The sequence below is a fragment of the Microcaecilia unicolor genome, chromosome 3 (assembly GCF_901765095.1).
Source record: "Microcaecilia unicolor chromosome 3, aMicUni1.1, whole genome shotgun sequence".
In the NCBI taxonomy this organism is placed as follows: Eukaryota; Metazoa; Chordata; class Amphibia; order Gymnophiona; family Siphonopidae; genus Microcaecilia; species Microcaecilia unicolor.
Genome location: NC_044033.1, coordinates 52,529,682 through 52,552,352, shown reverse-complemented (window position 1 = coordinate 52,552,352; position 22,671 = coordinate 52,529,682). Strand labels below are relative to the sequence as shown.

At 44.1% G+C, this 22,671-nt stretch overlaps 1 protein-coding gene across 2 annotated transcripts in view; it reads right to left on the bottom strand.

The window, feature by feature from the left end:
- LOC115465454 (two pore calcium channel protein 1-like) overlaps positions 1 to 22,671 on the bottom strand; it is an 85,939-nt gene that overhangs the window by 40,110 nt on the left and 23,158 nt on the right. For both annotated transcript variants that reach the window (XM_030195922.1, XM_030195921.1), the window contains exons 5-11: positions 21,957 to 22,073; positions 17,090 to 17,208; positions 14,146 to 14,247; positions 12,458 to 12,584; positions 8,750 to 8,951; positions 4,556 to 4,700; positions 1,019 to 1,204 (exon numbers count right to left, since the gene is read on the bottom strand). In XM_030195922.1, the coding sequence (XP_030051782.1) occupies positions 1,019 to 1,204; positions 4,556 to 4,700; positions 8,750 to 8,951; positions 12,458 to 12,584; positions 14,146 to 14,247; positions 17,090 to 17,208; positions 21,957 to 22,073 (998 nt within the window). The remainder of the gene's footprint in view (positions 1 to 1,018; positions 1,205 to 4,555; positions 4,701 to 8,749; positions 8,952 to 12,457; positions 12,585 to 14,145; positions 14,248 to 17,089; positions 17,209 to 21,956; positions 22,074 to 22,671) is intronic.

The window sequence follows — 22,671 nt, the reverse complement described above, 5'->3', positions numbered from 1 at the left end:
ATACCCTTTGAAGTCACTGTTCTTTCTGCTCTAATTTGAATGCCTTACTAAACCTCAACATCTCTTCCCAGTAATCCCTTCTTATTTTGTTTACCCCCTTTTTACTAATTAATTTAATTAATTTAAATCCTTAAGTCTTTATAAGATTCCCATTGCAAAATAATTAAATTATCTTCTTATCATAGTAACATAGTAGATGACGGCAGAAAAAGACCTGCATGGTCCATCCAGTCTGCCCAACAAGATGACTCATATGTGCTACTTTTTGTGTATACCCTACTTAGATTTGTACCTGTGCTCTTCAGGGCTCAGACCGTATAAGTCTGCCCAGCACTATCCCCGCCTCCCAACCACCAGCCCCGCCTCCCAACCACTGGCTCTGGCACAGACCGTACAAGTCTGCCCAGCTCTATCCTCGCCTCCCAACCACCAGCCCCGCCTCCCAACCACCGGCTCTGGCACAGACCGTACAAGTCTGCCCAGCACTATCCCCGCCTCCCAACCACCAGTCCCGCTTCCCACCACTGGCTCTGGCACAGACCGTATAAGTCTTCCCAGCACTATCCCTGCCTCCCTACCACCAGCCCCGCCTCCCGATCTTGACTAAGCTCCTGAGGATCCATTCCTTCGGCACAGGATTCCTTTATGCTTATCCCACGCATGTTTGAATTCCGTTATCGAATATATATCTCCCCTGCCACCACCCATTTTTCTTTTATCCCTTCAAATATATATAGGCACTACTGCAGCAATGCCAATATTATTCACCGACATTTGATCTTATGGGTTTTCTTTACCGAGGGATCCACTGAGGCATCCTGCGGTAGAGTTCCACATAGCATGCGCTAATCCAGTCACCTTTTAGCACACCTTGGTAAAAGGACCCCTAAGCAAATTTATCACAGACAAAGAATGGTAGCTTGAGCCACACAAGGCATGTTTATCTGATAAAAGGCACATCTCAGGTTATCTGTTGCGATAATGAAAGAAAAAGCAGGAAATAGAGAAAATCACTTACCAGTTCCAAAACTGGTTCTTGGCAAAAAAGGTTCGAGGTTCATATGTATAGAGTTTCAGAAGTATTTCACTGATGTACAGAGTAAGGAACACCCATTCTGCATAAGAAATTAATGGATTTCTCTCATCCAGAGCAATGAAGATAGCATTTACTAGAATGACAACATCATAAGCATAAACAAATCCCCTGAAATAGAAAAAAAATTAGATACTAGTTTGTATTAACTTATAAACAGGAGCTATTAAATAGAGAGCTGCATACAAGTAGTGTAGCCAGCCAATTTTGAGTGGGCCCATTTTCTTTCATCCCCCACCATCCCCTCCACTCTCCACCCCTCCCTCTGGCACCTCCTAACCCAAAATATAAATATTTTAGCAGGGGAGGATCCTCAAGCACTGTCAGCTGGAGTTCTCCGAAGAAGGTAGACATAACTCCCTTTAACCAAGCTTAGCAGTCAGTAGCAGCATCCCTTAGCTACCGACACTGGCCACCCTGTGTATGCTCAGTTGTTGGTGTCAGCAGCTCAAGGATGCTGCTGCTGACTGCCGAGATTGGTAGAAGGGATTTCTGGCCCCCTCAGGGGGTTTGGGATCCCCACTAGCAAGGATCAGGATTGGTGTTAGAAATGCTGGGGCCCAGGGCTGAAAATGAGGGAGCCCCCCAATCCCCTCTCCTCCCTGCTCCCCTGATTTCCTCACCTACTATTACTGCCACACACTGACAGACCCTCACCAAATACAGGATAAGGGATCACACATTAAAAATAAAAATACGGAGTCAAAAACTGAACTGGTAACCCCAGGAAATTAATACACTGCAACACTTGAGAAATTAAAATAGAGATGTATTTCGTTTTCTACTGAACACAATGCAAAGGTTTCTGTAATGCATATTTCCCAAAGCTAACATATTCCAGTTAATAAATTAAAAATAAAATGCTTTTTTTCTACTTTTGTTTTTTGGACATTTTATTTTTCCATCATGTTGATTCCGGTTTCTCTTTTCTGCTTCCCTGCCTGTCTTCTGCTAATTCTCTTTTCAGTGGCTTTTATCCATTTGTCTTTTCTTCTCTTTCATCTATTCCCTCACTACATCTGTCTCCGAGACATCATTCTTTTTTTTTTTTTTACTTTGAATTTTTATTGAAATAACATCTCAAACATAACAACGAGCCATTGGCTTCAGCACATGACAATGCAACAATTTAATTTTTATTTTAACATTATGCTTATAACCCTTTTATCCCCCCCGAGACATCATTCTTTAGTTCTTTCCTCTCTTTTTTTCTTTTCTGCCTCTCTGTCCACTCAAAATTCACCCTCTCACCTTTCACCTTTTATTTTTTTACTTTTCCCCTACCTATCAACTTTCCATCTCTTTCTCTCACTCTCTAGCTCTCACTTCCCATCTCAGTTTTCCCTAGCCTCCGACTCCCCTCCATCTTTCATCTAACCTTCTCTCGCTCATCTTGCTGCCACCCCCTTAGTCTCTTCCACATAGCTCCATCATTCCTCACTCTCCCCTTGTAGCCCAGCATCTGCTCCCTCTCCCTCCTCCTCACCCTAGTAGCCTGACATTTCCCTTCCACTCCACCCCCCAGCATCTTCCTTTCCCTTCTCTCCTCTCTCCTTCCATTCATGGCTCAGCATATCTCCCTCTCTCTTCCCTGCTGTCCTCCCCCTCCCTTGTGGCCCAACATATCTCCCTCTGTTCCCTCCATCCCATTATCCGGCATCTCTCCCTCACTCCCATCTACTGCTGGTCAAACATTTCTCCCTCCCCTCTTTCCAACCCCATGTCCAACATCTCTCCCATTCTCTTCCCTCCTTCCTCTGTTTCATTGCCCACCATCTTCTTCCTCCTTGCACCCTGGAATCCAATATTTATCCCTCTCCCTTCCCCTCCCACCTGCAGCATTCAGCATTGCCCTGTCTTTTCTCTCTCTCTCTCTCTCTCTGCACATAAAGCATTACCTCATCTCTCTCTTTTTCTCTCTCCCCCTATGATGTATTTTCTCTCTTTCCCTCCCCCACCCCATTATCCAGCATTGCCTATTTATCTGTATCCCTTCCCCTGACATGCAGCACTGCCCCTGTCTTCCTCCCTCCCCATCCCTACTCCATTCAGCATTGCTACTGCCTATTTCTCTTTCTCCCATCCTGCATTGCCCCTTCCCTTCTATGCAGTATTTCCCCTCTCTTCTGTCTCTCTCCAGCCCATCCAGCACTGCCTGCCACTCTCCCTCTGGCATGCAGCATTGACCCTGTCTCTCTTCTTCTCCCCCCTCAAATATTTAACATTGCCCATGCCTATCTCTATTCCCTCCCATCCAGAACTGCCCTGCTATTCACCCTCCTATGCAGTACTGTCCCTCTCTGCTGTCTCTTGTTCTCCAGCACATCCAGCATTTCCCCTCCCCCATCCAGTATTGCACAGTCTATCTCTCCACCTCCAATCTAGCATCGTATTTTCTCCCTTCCTTTCCAGTCTTGCCCATTTCCCTCTCCCTCCCCTTTCACGCTTCGCTGCAATACAGCATAATATCCCTTTCGTTGCACCTCACCAGGTCTGCGCTAATAAATAAGCAAGGCAGAGGCGTGGCACCGCAGTTCTTTGCCTGCTGCTACTTCTTCCTGTGCCGGCCTGGAAGTTTACCTCAGGAGGAGGCAAGACTGGCACAGGAAGCACTCCCGTACCTCTGCCTTGCTTATTTATTAGCGCAGACCCAGCAAGGTGTAATGGGAGGGATACTATGCTGTTTGGTAGCGGTGAATGAAATGGGAGGGAGCGAGAAACGGGTAAGCAGTGGCATAGGAAGGGGGGGCGGTGGGGCGGTCCGCTGGGTGGGTGTCGGCTCTGTTGGTTCCCTGCTCCCTCTGCCCCAGAACAGGTTACTTCCTGTTCTGCGACAGAGAGAGCAGGGAACCAGCGGAGCCGACGCAGCTCCCAGCGATGTGCACTCGGGGCGGATAGGCGTTCCTGCCCGCCCCCCGCTTTCATATGGCAGTAAGAATTCGGTCCGGGGGGTGCGCCGTGCTGCACCCGAGGGGAGGGGTGCGCAGTGGTGACCCACACCGGGTGTCAGCTGCCCTCGCTACGGCACTGCGGGTAAGACAGGATGGGAGAGGCAGTGTGTCCGGGAAAGGTTGTGGTTGAGGCTGGGGAGGCTTAGCCTTTCCAAGTCTCTTATATGGGGTGCCTATGAATTGCATTTAGATAAGGTGCTATTTATCTATTGTGCAAGCATATAAATAATCCATACAAAACCGTATGGGGGTTTGGCCAAAAATTAGATGCCAAGATGCAGTGCCCTAAGTACTATACTGGCATCTTGGCAGCAATATTCCATTACAGAATTCTAGCATAAGTCAGCAGTTACATGCCAAGGCGTGCCCACTTACGCTATGTCAATAATAGGCATATATGTGCATACCTAAATACACAATCTCATGCCATCATCATTTTAAAAGTCCTATTCAAAATGGCTTTTTGTGCCTTAACAGTTAACCAGCCCTGAGATCCACTTCAGAGGCTTACTTGTGCTGGACGACCTTGCGTATGAAGCAGCTGACTACAGAGTTGTACAAAGTTGGCATCCAGATTTCCAAGGGATGCCAGCGTGCTTTTGTAGCGATGACTTGTATGTTAAGAAGGTCTGCCAGGCGGACAAATGCATCTTTGTCTGTGAGGGGAAAAAATGGTTAATTTTGCTCATCTGTTATCGGAAATAATATTTGAATTTTCACATTCATACAGTTCAGAAGGCAGTAAAAAAAAAATAATCCACAAACATGATTTTGTTCATACCATTAAAGTAATTTGCAGGGCTTTTTTTTGAGGGGGTACTGAGTACCGGCACCTTTTCCATTATCTGCAAAAAATTGACCCGCGAACCTCAAATTTTAGGCTCTACACAAGAATTCTACCTTGCCATAGATTCTGTGACTGGTTGCAGGGGGCCTGGCTATTGTGCGGTGGGTCCTCAGTGATCACCCCACCCCTGAAGGGTGGCCTAGCATTTGAGTACCGGCACATTTTTTTGCTAGAAAAAAAACGCACTGGTAATTTGTGTACTAGATTTTAAAATAAAAACTTTAATGCAATTGGTTTCACAATTTTCAATCTAGCGTACAGGAACCAGTTTCTTGATGTATCATAGCACTCTGCAGAGATTAAATCGGAGCCACTTGCTATGCCCAGATTTCCCCCGATTACGCTACTACGGCCAAACAGTCCATATTTGCTTCCATAAAATATGTTACATGCACTCTGTGTAATCGGTTTCTCCTCTCTTTGTCTAACAAGGAAATGGTGGAGTAGTGTAGAAAAAGTGGGCTAAGGATGAAACTCGACTGTAGAATTTTATTAATTTGCAAGCTTAGAAGTGAAGATGACAACTAAGAAAAAACCCAGAACAGAAAACAGGGATATCTTCTCATGCTAATATTCATTGCTTTTTCCCCTTTTCTTCTTTGTTTGCTTCCAGCTTGAGCTGACTGTAGGGCATAGAATTGCAAATTTATGGCCCTAGTTTCATTCCATTACCCAGCATGCAGTCACTATCTAACTGCTCAAAGTTAAGCCCTCAAATACAAAGTGACTTTGTAGAAGTGTGCTTCATGTGAAAACAAAATAGTGCATAAACACCTAAAAAATAGAAAACATCAAATTTCAGGTGTGTTCCGCTATTTTTCATGCAGCGTGCATTTCACAAAACTACTCTTGCTTGGGAACATTGCCTGAATTCTTAGCAGGAGGCTATTTTGGTGAACTGTGATGGCAAAAAAGCCTTCGATCTTGTTCAGTGGGCTTATTTGTTTCAGTCCGTGAGCCATTTTAGTTTCACTGGGTATTTTCCGCAGGCTCTCTGTATCCTTTACAGCACTCCATAGGCGGCAATTTTGGTGAATGGCTTGGTCTCAATCTGCGTTTTGATATTTGGAGAGGAACTTGCCAGGGTTGTCCTCTGTTGCAGCTGTTTCATTTGTTCCTAGAACCTTTGCTCCAAAGGCTTAGACAGAATCCCAATGTCTCAGGTATTTGCGTGGGGAGGGAGCATGTTAAGGGTCCCTTTTACTAAGCAGCGGTAAGCCCAACGTGGCCACGCTTGCTGTATGCATCTCTGCCACTGCTCTGGAAGAGAAGGAACTGCATTTTCTTTGAAATTGGTTTATCTTGGAGTATTAATCATTCAAGCACTAGATATACCGTTGGAAGACTCCTGAAGAAGGTGCTAAGGCGCCAAAACACGGCTGTGTTGAGTCAACCTGTTACAATAAATATTATACTTTTTTCAAATATACGTCTCCCCTATTGATTGGAAAGAGCCTATTTTCCCCCACTCTTCTCCTTTTCTCTCTATATTGTTTCGTGGAGATTAAGTGCACCTCCACACTTTGTGAGGCTTCCTTTTTTAGCTTACCTCTCGCTAAACAGGAAGTACCGCCAGGCTACCGCAGCGGTACTTCTCACCCCTAGCACACTGTCATATCAGGTGCTACAAAAATATATTTATTTTTGTAGTGCTGGAATGTACCCGGTGCTAATCGGGCAGTGCCGCAGGCTGCCTGGTTACTGCTGGGTTAACACAGGAGCCCTTACCGCCACCTCAATGGGTTACGGTAAGGGCTCCCCCCCCCCAAAAAAAATGATCAAGCAATAAGTGCTTTAGTTGCCGCACGGCCTTTTTTTGCAGGAAAGAGAGACTTCCCTTGTATCTGCTGCGGTAAAAGGGGGCCTCGGCATACGTGAAAAATATGCGCCAATGCCAGTTCAGGCCCCCCCTTTTGCCGCAGCTTGGTAGAAGAGGCCCTAAGTGTTTAGCATTTACAGATGACATTTTGTTATATTTGTCTAATCTGGTTACTTCCTTACCTGAGACTCTACATGCAATGGAAGAGTTTGGTATATAATCCGGGTTTAAACTAAATTATAATAAGACACTGGCTCTGCCCATTCATTTGACAGTCCAAACTCATGCCCTTTTATATATGCCTTTTTAATGGGCTACTAGCAATGTCTGCTACCTAGGTATCCAAATACCTTCTCATCTTGCTAAATAATATGAGGCTAAAAGCCCTTGCTATCCTTGTCCAACAGGATCTCTCCCTACATTCCTACCCGGAACCTCCGTTCTCAAGACAAATCCCTCCTTTCAGTACCCTTCTCCACCACCGCCAACTCCAGGCTCCGCCCATTCTGCCTCGCCTCACCCCATGCCTGGAATAAACTCCCTGAGCCCATACGCCAGGCCCCCTCCCTGCCCATCTTCAAAGCCTTGCTCAAAGCCCACCTCTTCAAGGTCACCTTCGGCACCTAACCATCATACCTCTTTTCAGGAAATCTAGACTGCCCCAACTTGACATTTCGCCCATTAGATTGTAAGCTCCTTGGAGCAGGGACTGTCCTTTTTTGTTAATCTGTACAGCGCTGTGTAACCCTAGTAGCGCTCTAGAAATGTTAAGTAGTAGTAGTAGTAATTGGATGCCACACAGAGCCAGAAGTTGGATTCTGAATTAACTTGGATAGAGAGCCTGCTTTGCACCTTACATGACCCGTGAACATATCAGATGGACCGCATGGTCAAGTGTGGTTTTCGATCAGCGCTTGGCTTCAGCTGTGACACAAGGGGATGGGTGAGTGGGGGGAGGGGGATTTTTGTTCTATGCTTTTGTTGTTCTGTGTCTCATCATTGTTTTTTTTTTTTTAACAATAAAAGATGAAAATTTTAAAAACTACTCTTTACAGTAGTCAGTTTTTGCACAAAAAGTTTACATTATGTGAAAGTTTAATATGACTTTTTCCATTAATGAGTTGCTGTGATGCAAATTAAATCCATGGAGCTTGATAATGAAGGGTTTTGAGAAAAGGAGCATCTGAAAAAAATAAGTCTTCACAGGCCCGTTTTCACAAATAAGAGTACAACAGCCCAAGAGATATAGTTAATTTTCACAATAACCCCAAAAGTAAATTTGGGGGGGGGGGGGGGGAGGGAAGGGGAGCAAGTGCACTGCTGCATTTAAAGGGCTGCTGGCCCAAACTGGAGGTCCTTCAGCTTCCTTCTGGCAGCATTCAATTCTTGGTTTTTGTCAGCCCCCTAACCCCTCCAGTTTTGATACATAGCATAAATACAAAAGGTGTCCCTATGACACCCCCCCTCAGGGGATCACAAATCTCTGGTGGTTTAGGGGCCCTTTTACTAAGCCGCGTAAGCGTCCATGCGCACCCAACACGTGCCAAAATGGAGTTACCGCATGGCTACCATGTGGCCCTTGCAATAATTTCATTTTTGGCGTGCGTCCGCTATGCGCGCCCAAAAATATTTTTTATTTTCTGGCATGCATCAGCTACGTGCGCCAAGTGGCATTTGGCGCTTGTAGGTCATTACCGCCTGGTTACCGTGTGAGACTTTACCGCTAGGTCAATGGCTGGCGGAAAGGTCTCAGACCCAAAATGGACGCGCGGCAATTTTCATTTTGCCACATGTCCATTTTCTGCAGAAATTTTAAAAAGGCATTTTTTACAGGTGCGCTGAAAAATTATTCTGCGCACGCCCAAAACACTTGTCTACACTACCGCGGGCCATTTTTCAGTGCGTCTTTGTAAAAGGGTCCCTTAGTGAACTGCATCTCTTCTCCCCCTCAGCAGTGACCCACATACATGGAATTATTTCTCTCTCATTGTTACTTACCTGGCTGCTCTAAAGATTAGGCAAATCCTCCATATACTCACCGACATGACCAGTTTGCTTATCATCAGATACTCTCAACAAGAGTTCCCTATGTGCATTGCTGATATCCGGTGCCACCAATTTCACTAGCTTTTTCCATCGATCTTCTTTAACCACAAACTCTGTGTTCTCTTTCACCTTCAGAATATTGAAAGCATCTACCATCTTGCGGCGTTTCATGTAAACCAGTTTGCGAATCTCATTCTAGAAAAAAATGCACAGTGTTGAATATTATAAGCAAGCAGCAGAAAGAAAGCACAACAGACTCTCAAGAATGGGTCAAACAAATGTGCTTTGTTCAAAGACCTGACACGGGCCGTGTTTCGGCGACACTGCACCTGCGTCAGGGATCTATTTCAAAACACCAAATAATCAGTATGTCAGGGCAGAACAAGACCATGAACTTGAAAACCACTCGAGGTGGTCTGACTGAAAAACATCTGGTGCAGAAAACACCGCCGGAATGGCGCAAAATTTAAAACTGCTATAAAAATCTGTTTTGTTTTGTTTTTTAACTTGCTTTTGACACCGTCTAGATGGATTGGGGCCACTCTGCCTACTGATATTGACTTTCTTCTGTCTCTTTTTCGTCCTCTCCTGAATCCCTTCCCTGCTCTGCCTCTATGTCTTTCCTTTTTTTCTTCTCCATTGTATGGCTATTTTCTCCTGAGTGCCTGTTTTTGCTTTCCTGTTCAAATTTGTATTTCTTTTCTAATTTTTTGTTATGTATTTTTATGGGTAGTAAACCGCTCGGATCTGTGACTTAGCACAGGTAGTATATCAAATCCAAATAAACCAAATATAATTTGTGTTTCCAGGTCTTTAAATATGTTTTATTTTCCATCTATGAAGCGTAAAGTAAGAAACAAATGTATAGATTCTTTGCTTTCTTATCAGGTAGCTAAATTAGGCAGAGAAGTTTCCCCTTCTATGTACATTTTAGATGATTGCTTAAGACATATTTATTTAGGAATTATAGGAGGTGGTCATAGGCGGTCGGTGGCCCAACTGTTTGGGGAGGCTAAAGGGTTAGGGGTGGGGCCAGGGGTGGAGCTTAAATCCATAATTGTCTGATAACACACAGAAGAAAATAAAAATAAAAGTCACAATACCTTTTATTAAATTTAGATATTAGATATGTATCATATGTCAAAGAATAAAGTGGTTGCTCAAAGCATATTCTAAGCACAATGGCTCAACTGCAAAACACTATGTACAACTTTGTGCAAAAACACGCTCAGAACCTTACTGTACCATAAATATTACACTTGGCAGAACCTAATACACCAATATACCACCCATACGGAAAATGCAGACCATCAACAATATGAAACAAGGGATCATATCATCACAATTCTCATGTAGAGCCACAAAACACCCTAATTCATGTTTAATGTGCGATAAAATGCCATAAATAATTAAATAAATATAAACTTTTAATGTTGAGCACCTGATTCTCAAAGTGGACATATTCCAAACACTATAATGAAAATAAAATGATCTTTTCTACCTTTGTTGTCTGGTGACTTTTTCTGATCATGCTGGCCCAGTATCCGATTCTGCTGCTATCTGTCCTCAGTGCAGGTCAGGAAGTCATCCTCATTAAATATCTCCCTGGCAACCCAAGACACCTCCAGCTAACCCCCCTTGCTCTCCCAGCAGTAAGGTAAACAAACCATAAACCAATTTACACAAGGCTAGAGGGCTTTCACTGCAGCTCCTGCTGTGAGGATGGAGGTAAATCAACAATTTAAACCCCTCAGAGCACAGCAGGGGAGGCTTAGCCTCTCCAAGCCTCTTATACCGGGCGCCTATGGAGGTGGTGAATGTATTAGTTTTTTAAATTAATTATTTTATTATTGTATTTCCTAGGATGTACAAGTCTCTTTGTATGTTACCCTCATTGAACTGCAAGGTATTGCAGGCTAAAAGAATAAAGGGCCTCTTTTACAAAGTGGTGGTAAGCCCAATGCGAACTTACCGCTCGCTAAAAAGGAAGTACCGCTGGGCTACCGCAGCAGCCCAGCAGTAGTTCCCATCCCCAGCACAAGTCATATACAGAGCAACAACAATATTTTAATTTTTGTAACTCTGGTGTGTACCCAGCAGTAATCGGGCAGTGCTGTGCACTGCCGGGTTACTGCAAGGTTAGCGTGGGAGCCCAAATGGCCACACAGCAATGCTTTACTTGCCACACGGCCATTTCCTGAAAGAAAGACTGACCTTTACCCGCTGTGGTAAAAAGGGGCCTCGGCGCACATCAAAAACACACGCCAATGCCAGTGCAGGCCCCCCTTTTGCTGCTGCTTTGTAAAAAGAACCCATAGTGTTATGTTATGTTAAATATTACAGGCATGTTTTGACTCTTTTCATTTTGTGCTTTACTGTGACTCAATATTGGGGAGGGGGGGGGGGAGGTGATACCTGCCATCAGAAGAGATAAATGTGAAAGAACACAGAAGGCTGTTTTTGCCTGCAGAGTGTGGACTTTATGATCTCAACCCCTTAAGACTCTGTTCTCCAATGCAAGGCCCAGGGGCCAATGGCAATCCCTGGATACCTCTATGGACTCCTCCATCATCTTCATGCTTTTTCTTCTGCTACTCTACACCTCTCTATCCATGCTCAGGACAGAAAGGGGGAAGTGGATGGGGGGGGGGGTGGGGGGAGCCACACAGATGAAGGACAAGGTATTTCTCAAAAGACAGAGAATGTGTTTGGAAATGCCCACCTCCTTGAGGATGCCCCTAATGAAAAGCCTGAATGCGGGCTGATGGAGATGGATGTCATTGACATATGAGGGTCAGCAGTGTTGTAGCTCCACACGGGAAGATATTTGGTGGCTCTCCTTTAGATCATTAGAATCCAAAGTGGCCCCAACTTAAAATTAATGAAGACCACTGCCCTAAGTTTTCCTTCTCACAACAGACACAGAAAAGGAGAAATGTCTTATTCAAACAGACTCCATGGGTTCTATTCTGAAATATTCAGAAATATGCAAAAATTGAGTTAATCCCTGAAAAATGTAGTCAAATATGTCCCTCAGATATTCAAAATAATAATAAGAAAAAATGCCCAGCTCCAGATATTCAAACATTTACAGTATACACCTCAGATTTATTGCTGAACTGAGTGGAGGAGTGGCCTAGTGGTTAGGGTGGTGGACTTTGGTCCTGGGGAACTGGGGAACTGAGGAACTGAGTTCAGTTCCCACTTCAGGCACAGGCAGCTCCTTGTGACTCTGGGCAAGTCACTTAACCCTTCATTGCCCCAGGTACAAATAAGTACCTGTATACAATATGTAAGCTGCATCGAGCCTGCCATGAAGTGGGAAAGCGCGGGGTACAAATGTAACAAAAAAAAAAAAAAAAATAACGTCCACACAATTCTGTTCCATCTTGGCTACATTTCAGTTCTGAGCACCTGAAGTGAGAACAGAGTCACAAGCTGACAGTTCACATCACGTACTGTTATCACGTACCATACATTGACGTTCAGCAATGGAACAGAACACAGAGAAAAAAATGTCACTCGGCCATCCTCTTCCAAAAACATCAGGCAAGTTGACTTTAAAACAGGAAACACTATGAACATGCCCTAAAATACGTTAAAGCTGATAGGTCTTTATTTCATTCAACATCCAAAAAATAAAAGCCAAACAAAAATAACAGCATTTAAAGAAATAAGCTCCTCTGATGTCTGCAAATTACCTTTAAATGTTTCCGATAGTTGTTGTATACCACAGCCAGGAAAACTGACATAAAAATATAAGTGTTGATTATAATGTAGACAATGAAGAAAATGGAGTACCACCCATTATAGTCATAAGCTGGCATCCTGAAGAGAGAAGAGAACCTGTATTTACTTTAGTTTTCTGTACAGTTCCTGCAGTAGCTGATTGTAATCCACAAATGTACTGAAAACTGTAATGAACTTGTCAATCTGTCAACAGCAAGAGGTATAGGTATAGCCATTCACAAAGTCTGTTGTTCAAGATCAAGCATTCACACTTTTTAATACAGAGACTCAGGGGTACTCAATACACCAATTCTGCCTTGCCATAGATTCTGTGACTGGTTGCAGGGGGCCTGGCTATTGTAGGGTGGGTCCCTGAAGGGTGGCCTGGCATTTGAGTAGCGGCACCTTTTTTGCTAGAAAAAACGCACTGCAGAGACTTGTTTCTAGTTCTCCACTTCTGCGCTGCATACAGAGGGGGTCTTTTACATAGCGGCTGAAGCATGTGTCGTTTCCGGTGCTCTCTAAAAAAATTTTTTCTCTAGTGAGGTGCTAACCCGGCGGTAATCAGGCATCACCTTGTGGTGCTCGGTTACAACCGGGTTACCGCGGGAGACCTTAACACCACCTCAATGGGTAAGTGCTCCCCGCCGCATAACCATACAGTAAGGGTTATCTTACTATGTGGCCATTTTTTTGGGGGGGGGGGGGGCTTTTTACCTGCTGCGGTAAAAAGGGCCCTGGCATAAGGGAAAATCAGCCCCTGCCACTACCGCAGGGCCCTTTATCCTGCAGCTTAGTAAAAGGACCCCAGAGTCAGTTACTTGTAGTTTTTAATTTCTGTTTTTGTCTGCACTTTTCTAGCTTGTGGTCACCTATTCTGGATTTATTAAACATCTATGGGTGACCAAACTGGGAAATTCTGCTAGCATGCAAAGATCGACAGTCTGCTTTTGGGCCTACCATGATACGTGGACTGCTATATGACACCTGCTTAAGAAATGGCAGTATGAGAGAGCAAAGAACAAAGAGAGTGGAAGAGAGGATGTTCCAGAATAATCAGCCAAAGGAAGTCCACACTTCTGAAAAGAGCTCTTTGAAATCAGACAATAGAAGTCCATGCTTCTAAACTAACTTTTTATTATTCAGTAGAAGATCAAGCAAAAGAATAATCTTGGTTCAGCGCAGGCCTGTACAGTAATGACCCAACATGGGCCATGTTTTGGCATATAGCCTTCCTCAGAGGTCACCTTATATTTGAAAATGCAAAACACCAAACATGATCTTTGAATCACTGGACGGCTTGCAAACCACTCCTTTGGACTAAACACCAAGATTATCCAACATAAACAAACAAACAAACAAACAAACAAACAAACCCAAAGTTAATTTCAAAAACTCTCTCATTGCAATAGGTCCCCATTTCCTTCCTCTGTCTTAAAATTTGGACAATACACCACTGTAAGAGATTTCAGGGGGGGGGGGGGGGGGGCGGGTTGCCACATGAGTTTTCTCCATGTCACACTGACTGCTCCACGGAGACTAGTGTACTACAGGCTTGAAAAGTTGTGAAACACAGATTATAGATAGTTCAGAATCTCTTATGAAAATAATTAGCATTTACATCACTTGTATAATAAAACAAAACAAAGACATTACGTACATGACATCAGGGCTATTAGCTGTTGTTACCAAGACGTATAAATCGAATGCCACATCTAAGTAGTTGGTGAAATAAGGTGCTCCTTCTGCAGTTTTAAGTTTCCTAAACAAACAAGAGATAAGATGTTGGGTATTAAAAGGCATGCTGTAAACAAATCTTCAAGAAATGATTGCTAAATTCAAGAATGCAGTTCTATAAAGAAAATAGATTGCACAGATGCGGCTGTGATACACACGTCCTCCGTCTTTCTAAGGTGTCTGCTGACTGCAGCAAGAAACATCAGCTTTTGTTTACTGAGCAATCACTCCGTTCAATTTTGGATCATCTCCTACGCACCTTAAAGCTACTTACATTTATGAAAATGGGAAAGTGAAAAGCATGTCAAATCGTTACTGGATTTTACTTACCGCATTATTTTTTAAAAATCATAGGGCCAATCCACTGGTTTAGTAGCAAGTACTCAAAAACCAATCATAACTTCTTCAATGTACAAACGAACACTTCTTTGTTATTTCTATAGGAAAAAAGGACCTCAGACAACACTCAATGACCTAACTGCCAACATATTTTTGGCTATTTTTAGGCATTGTAAGCGAAACATCAATCATTAGTACACAAAACTTTGCACTTTTATTATTACTTCTTTTTAACTTTTTCTTCATGCTTTTCTTAAAAATAAATAAATATATATATATATATAAAAGGCAAAACCAACGTTCTATGAAGCCTCCAGCCGGAAGTGTGAAGGGGGCGAGATATCCGGTTTCCCTATGAGTGTCTGCCCCGCCCTCTCTGTAACACAATCAGTGAAGGAAAACAGCAGAGCACGAAATCAAATCGCTGGCTCTGTAACAGTGAAGGATTCAGAGTGGGGAGGGGAGAGAGGCCAGAGGGCAGGGACACACACACTCCCACATGCACACAGAAGAAAACATTGCTAGCCCCCGTTTCATTTGCATCAGAAACGGGGCTTTTTTACTAGTATATATATATATGGAGGTTGCATTGAGAGATCACTTATCTTAAAAGGAGATCCTGACAGGCACCCGTTTCGCCTGTCTGGCTTCTTCAGAGGATCTTCCAAACAGCAAATGCAGCGCTCCTACTGACTGACTACTACTGAGAAGAGGCTATGAAGTGCACTGCAATGCCCCCTAGGGTGCCCCACTGCTCTGCTGGGATGCCTGTGTGGCCAGTGTACTAAGAATGTTGGCTCCTCTTACATCCCAATGACTTGATTTTGTGTGTTTTTCACTTGGACTTTTTTTTTTTAATGGTCCAAAAAGCTAGACATACTGAGTACAACAACGTCTAGCAAATGGCCACTTTCGAAACAAAAATATAGACATTTTCTGTTTAAGAAATCGCTATATTCACCACTCAAATTTTGGTAGTTTTGAGCAAAATGTCCAAAGTCAAATTTAGATACATATCGAAAATGCCCTTCCATGAGTGTGACCAGAGATGAGATGAGGGAGGAAGGCAGTTTGGAAGGTGTAATTCCTTAATTGCTATGTTAATCAGTGTATGCAGGGGTGGCCCAAGGCAAAATGCCGCCTGAGGCAGGGCTGAGAGATGACTCCCCTCCCCAGGCCGAGATGCCACCCCCCCCAGGCCAAATTCTGGCTTCTCCCCCCTTCCTTCCTCCACCCCGTTCTGAGTTTACTTTCTATCTTCATGTTCCAAAAGCCAGAGGCGGCAGGAATGATTCCCATACGCTGCCCTGCTGCTGGAAGCGGCCTCTTCTCTACTGCCTCTGAGGAAACAGGAAGTTACATCAGTGAGACGGCCGTAGTAAAGAGAAGAGGCAGGTGCCGGCGGAAGGCAGCATATGGGAATCGCACCTGCTGCCGTCAGCTTTTGGAACATGAAGAAAGGAAGTAAATTTGGGGAACAGGGTGGAGGAAGGAAGGGGGAGATGCCACTCCGAAAGAGTGCCATTGCTTGCAGGATCTTCTCCCAGCTCACCTCCTCCCTTTGTGTGTCTAGAGTTGTCTTCCAGTACTTTGCCCCCACAACTTTCTCAGTGGCTAGATCCTACTTCCAGTCTCCAACTAGAGCTGCTGTCCAGTGATCCTGACCCCAGTGGATCCTAGCCATAGTTTCTGCTGCTAGTTATATTTTAAGCAGGCAGGGTAGGCTCACTCAGATCCCCTTTTACTAAGGTGCGTTCACGTTTTTAGCACGCAAAAATTGGGCACACGCTAAACATTAGAGATGCCAATGCATTCCTATGGGTGTCTCTAACGTTTAGCGCGTGCCCAATTTTAGCTGTGCTAAAAACTTGAGAGCGCCTTAGTAAATGACCCTCTCAAACAGGGGAGGGGGGTGAGAATTGGACAGACAGAGGCTTTCAGCTCTAAAACAATGTCCAGACACATTTGCCATCCTTGTTGTATTTGAACATTCATCTAAAATTTGTTGAATCCTGAAAAAAAAACAGGGTAGTTGGGGCAATTGCAGGGCAGTAGTTTTGGTATGGGGCAATTTGGGGGCAAGAGACAGTAGCAGGAGAACATAGTTTTGGGGAATAGAGGTACTTTGGGATAATGATTTGGGGGGTAATTCTAGGAGGTGGGTCAGTTGGGGTGGGGAGAGGCAGTGTGAAAGGAGGTATTCTGGAACTGCACTTGGGGGAAAATGTCTCCATATGGAGCAGTTTTGTGCAGAAGCTGGAACTGCTTCTCCCACAGAAATACACATGGTGGTGGAGGTGGTGGTGGAGGTGGTGGTGGTGGTGGGGGGGTGAGCTTATTTCTCTGGGACCACCAGTTCAATCTGACTCATTTTCAAACTCTGTGTGTCTTTTCATCAGTTCTTTCCTCATGATTAATCTCATCCCATTCCATTAAACTTTACAGTTACTTCACCCCCAGAAAGACTCTCAATCTCTTTCGTATAATTCTTTCCAACTTTCTTTGGGCTGAAGAGAATAAAAACTCACCGGCTACCAAACAGTTTCAGGGCCATGAGTGAAAACATCAGAACACTGAATAAGAACAGCAGAAACACATAGAGGATCTCTGGCAAGGTGTTGCGTATGCTCCTGAATGCTCTGCGTATCTGCCAAGACACAATTCACACCAATGAACCAATTCAGACCTGTGAATACACTTCACAGAACTTTCTATCACAATTAAAAAAAAACAAACAAACACTTTTCTCTTATAGTTTAACTCATTTTAGATATATGATGCGACCTTGAGAGCTCTAGTTGGGAAGCAGATGAGCTTCCACATACTGTGCAATTAAGTTTACCATTAAGTCACAAAGAGGGGCATTTTCAAAAAGGGACGTCCATGTTTCGATTTGGACATCCTCGTAAAACGTCCCAATCCAGGGGCAGGGAAACCCGTATTTTTGAAACAAGATGGACGTCCATCTTTCATTTCGATAATACGGTCAGGGACGTCCAAATCCTGAAATTTGATCGTCCTTAGAGATGGTCGTCCCTAGACATGGACGTTTCTGATTTTCAGCGATTTTCAAAACCAAGGATGTCCATCTTAGAAACAACCAAATGCAAGCCATTTGGTCATGGGAGGAACCAGCATTTGTAGTGCACTGATCCCTCTGACATGCCAGGACACCAACCGGGCACCCTAGGGGGCACTACAGTGGACTTCATAAAATTGCTCCCAGGTACATAGCTCCCTTACCTTGTGTGCTGAGTCCCCCAAAACCCACTACCCACAACTGCACACCACTACCATAGCCCTTACGGGTGAAGGGGGGCACCTAGATGTGGGTACAGTGGGTTTTGGAGGGCTTGCTGTTTCCTCCACAAATGTAACAGGTGGGGGGGGGGGGTATGGGCCTGGGTCCGCCTGCCTGAAGTGCACTGTACCCACTAAAACTGCTCCATGGACCTGAATACTGCTGTCATGGACCTGAGTATGACATCTGAGGCTGGCATAGAGGCTGACAATCAATATTTTGAAAGATGTTTTTTGAGGGTGGGAGGGGGGTTAGTAACCACTGGGGGATTAAGGGGAGGTCATCCCCGATTCTCTTTGGTGGTCATCTGGTCATTTTGGGCACCTTTTTGTGCCTTGGTCTTAAGAAAAACACAACCATGTAAAGTTGTCCAAGTGTTCTTCAGGGACATCCTTGTTTCTTTCGATTATGGATCAAGAGTGTCCAAGTGTTAGGCACGCCCAAGTCCCGCCTTCGCTACGCCTCCAACATGCCCCCTTGAACTTTGGCCATCCCTGCGACGGAAAGCAGTTGGGGATGTCCAAAATCGGCTTTCGATTATACCGATTTGGACGACCCTGGGAGAAGGACGTCCATCTTCTAATTTATGTTGAAAGATGGGCGTTCTTCTCTTTCGAAAATGAGCCCAAAAGGGGCCCTCTTACTAAGCTGCGTAGGCGCCTATGCATGCCCAACACACGTCAATTCGGAGTTATCGCCTGGCTACCGTATGGCCCAGGTGGTAATTTTGATTTTTACGTGTGTCCGCTATGCACCCCGAAAAATAATTTTCATTTTCTGGCATTAATCGTCATCCTACGCACATAGACCAATACCACCGCTAAGTCCATGGGTAGCAGTAAGGTCTCAGGTCCAAAATTGCCGCACACCAATTTTTATTTTGCCGCATGTCCATTTTTGGCCCCCAAAAAAGAGCCTTTTCTGCAGGTGCGCTGAAAAATGGACCTGCGAGTGTCCAATATATGAGTCTACACCACAACAGACCATTTTTCGGTGCACCTTAGTAAAAGGACCCCAAAGTTCATATGGCAAAGCAATATTATTAAAACAACTTATAGTATCTGCATATGTTACATAAGTACAAGCACAAATGACTTCCTACTAACAAAGTCTGTTGAACAGAAGTAGATTTCACTGTTTTTCAGGGCAATAACCATAGGCCTACTTTCAGAATCCTATCCTATCACTTATGTGTTATAATCAGTGTGTTTTTTCTAGCAAAAAAGGTGCCGGTACTCAAATGCTAGGCCACCCTTCAGGAGTGGGGTTTTCACTGAGAGACCCACCCCATAATAATCAGGCCCCCTGCAACCAATCACAGAATCTATGACAAGGCAGAATTGGTGTGTAGAGCCTGAGCTCTATCAATAAATCTTGGGTTCCATGGGTCAATTTTAGCAGACAATGGAAAAGGTGCTGGTACTCAGTACCCCCCCCCCCCCAAAAAAAAAGCCCTGGTTATAATTGACTCTCAACTTACATTCCAAGAACAGATATCTGAAGTTTAAAAAAAAGGGTTATGCTTTCCTTCGTCTGCTAAGGTATCTTTGCAGCCTCCTCAATATTTTGTGCCTTATTCGTTCTGAAAACAGGTCTGAATGTTTTGGTTTTGTTTTATTATGGCTGTAAAATGTCCAAGTATTAGGTACAAAGAGAGGGAACCAAGTACAAAAAGACAAAACAAAAAAAAAAGAGCACAAAGGGCCTATAAAAACAGGAGGGAACACAGTTTTTTCATTAAAATAATCCTTTAATGGTGAACTTTGATTGAAGAGAGACCCGACACGGGCCGTGTTTCGGTGCTGCCGCACCTGCGTCAGGGGTCACACCAATGACAAAGGAGGCTTCAATAGACTAATTCTTTCCGAAATTTTGTATAATATAATCCTCCTCCGAATAAATTTGTGAAACTCACACAACAGCAGCTGTCTATTGAAGCCTCCTTTGTCATTGGTGTGACCTCTGATGCAGGTGCGGCAGCACCGAAACACGGCCCGTGTCGGGTCTCTCTTCAATCAAAGTTCACCATTAAAGGATTATTTTAATGAAAAAACTGTGTTCCCTCCTGTTTTTAAAGGCCCTTTGTGCTCTTCTTTTTTGTTTTGTCAAGTATTAGGCACGCCTTAATCCCGCTTTCAAAATGCCCCTAACACACCCCCTTTGTGATCTGGATGCACTGCAGATGAATTGCATAGATAGACATCTGCAAAATTGGTTTCAAAAATACTGATTTGGACGTTTTGAGAAGAAAAATGTCCAAGGCTTTATGACTCATGTTTTTCTCTTTTGAAAATGAGCTCCACAGGGTTATAAATTGTCTGCCGTCATGAAAATAGAAGGCTGACTACCTGTTTTGAATAAAATTGAACTGACTATAGCTCTGAAAATTAAAATTTTGGAGTTGGAATGCTTCCCCTGCTAAAGAATAAAACAAACTATTAGCTGTTGTATCCTAGTTGTCGTTGTTACTTTTTCACAGTTATAGTTAGAAACATGTCGGTTTGTGCAGCGTACGGTTGTACACAGAGTATCACAATGGAATATCCTTTCATTGGTTAGAGTAGTAATTTGTCCTAAAACGCAATCAGTGTATCATTTCGAGGGGCACCTCAGCTCTCACCGCCCATAGTTCTCCTCTAACACCAGATACCTCACTGTCTACAGTTCCCCCTAATCAGGGGTGTGCTGGTAAATTTTTAACAACGGGCTCTCTCTCCGGGCATAGCCGGCCCTGAAATTTGGGGGGGGGGGGGGGGTGGAATACATGCCTCCTTCTCCCCTCCCTTGTGCGGGCACGCTAGGCATACCTTTGCCGAGCCCCACCAGCCAATAAATGGACTGCCACCATTCTCTGCTGCTTGTTTCTGGCTCTGAGCAGCATGATGGAACCTTCTTGCGCTTGCATGAAAAGTCTCAGCCTGATACTCAGAGTCAGAAACAAGGAGCAGGGAGCAGCAGCAGTCTATTTACTTGGCTGGTGGGGCCAGCATCACTGCCAGCAATGTAAAAGAGAATTCAGGAGGGGGCCCAAGCCCACATTTTGGGAGTCAGTTGTTAAAGTAGCCATGGGGAGGCCTACTTTAACAACCGGCTCCCAAAATTCTTAAAAACTTAACAAACGGCTCTCGCGAGCCCGTGAGAGCCCGCTCCAGCACACCACTGCCCCTAATCCCGGAGCCCTCACCTCTCACAGTTCCCTCTAACACTGGAGCTCACCGCTATGTCCCTCAAGCATATCCACCCTGATCCCCTTCCCCTTTTAACAGAGAGAATGCAAATAAAACAATATAAACTTCATAAGTTTGTTATTGTTTTCAATATAGCGATTGCAATTGTTTTGTTCTGACTAATATGGCGGCAAGATCTGCCCACAGGCTTCAGCCCAGATAATGAGCCAGATAGGTGCATGTCGTCTCCTGTCATAAAACCTCCTTGGGCTGTAGGGCTGGCCCTACTGACTCTGTGGCTACTCTGATTTACTTCCTTCCAGAAGCCATTTTGTTCTTATCTGGATGTAGATATATACCAGTTTTTGCCAGACTTGCTTGCCTGAGCTTGTACTTTGCCACTCAAGTGATACTATATGCTATTTGACTCTTTGCTGTGACCCTGTTTTCCTGATTTTGATTCTTAGTTTTTCCTCAGTTCCGAACCAGTTCTCTGGCTTGTTTCTGAGTTGGGATCTCTTGGTGATTATCAGAATGCAATACGGTTCCTTTTTTGTTGTGGGGTTTCTTCAGTGTCCAGTACTCCACTCAGGCTCCAGATTTATGCAGACAAGACAGGGTATATTCCTGCACCACAGGGCTCAACCCAAAAGGAATGAGATTGCTACAGGTGGAAGACCACATTCCTAAAGTCCTGAGCCCAGTTTTGTCCAGTAATTCATACTGTCCTGGGACCTCAGCCTGCTCACTGGCTTTGGTTCCTTCTACTGATGAGCCCAATCACATTTTCACTTTGAAATTTTCAATTAGTCACACATAAGTAATCTGTTGACATCAAGAGCAGCTGTCTTTACTGTACATTTAAAACCATGTGTATTACCAGGAAAAAAAATAAAAAAATAAAATCATTCAAACAAAAATCCTTACCTGGCGGCTTTCAGCAAAGTTAATCAAGTAGATGGGTCTTAGCACCCTTGACCATCTAATGCTGTGTATGTCGGCCATTTTGAGAGCCCCATATATGATCAAATCAAGGAAATTTATCTGTAACAACAAAAACAGTATTTACAGATGAGTTTTTACCCCTTATAAAGATGCATCTTGAACAGGAAACCCGAGTAGCAAACCTAAAGTACAGTCATCTGATAAAGAGGACTTTTCTTCAAAATCATATGTTTCAATGAATCTGTTAGTCTATAAGGTGCTACCAGCATCTTTTATTACAGATGTAACCTGGGCCTCAGCAACTCCAGTACCAGCTCAGCTCATTCCACACCAACCCAGGTCACAGGGATAATCTCTACCTGCACTATACCACACTTTCGCTCACTCTACATTCAGCTTAGTTCTGTCAGTTCGAGCTTGGGAGTAGGTTAAGGTCTTGAATAGAGATCCGGGGCTTTTGGGAAAATTAAGTGGGGCTTCTTTATTCACTCTCACCAGTCCTAGGAGCAAGCATCTTCACTCCCGCTGCCAAGAACCACACGACATCCAAGAATGTTGATTCAATGCAAACTCAACTTTACTGAACTTTCTGCAACCAGAAGTAAATCAATGTCTTATAACTCCATGTGTACAATGCAACTCCTCCTGTCCATTCAAGACTGTGTGTTACAAACTCAACCCTCTTTTCCAAACTTGA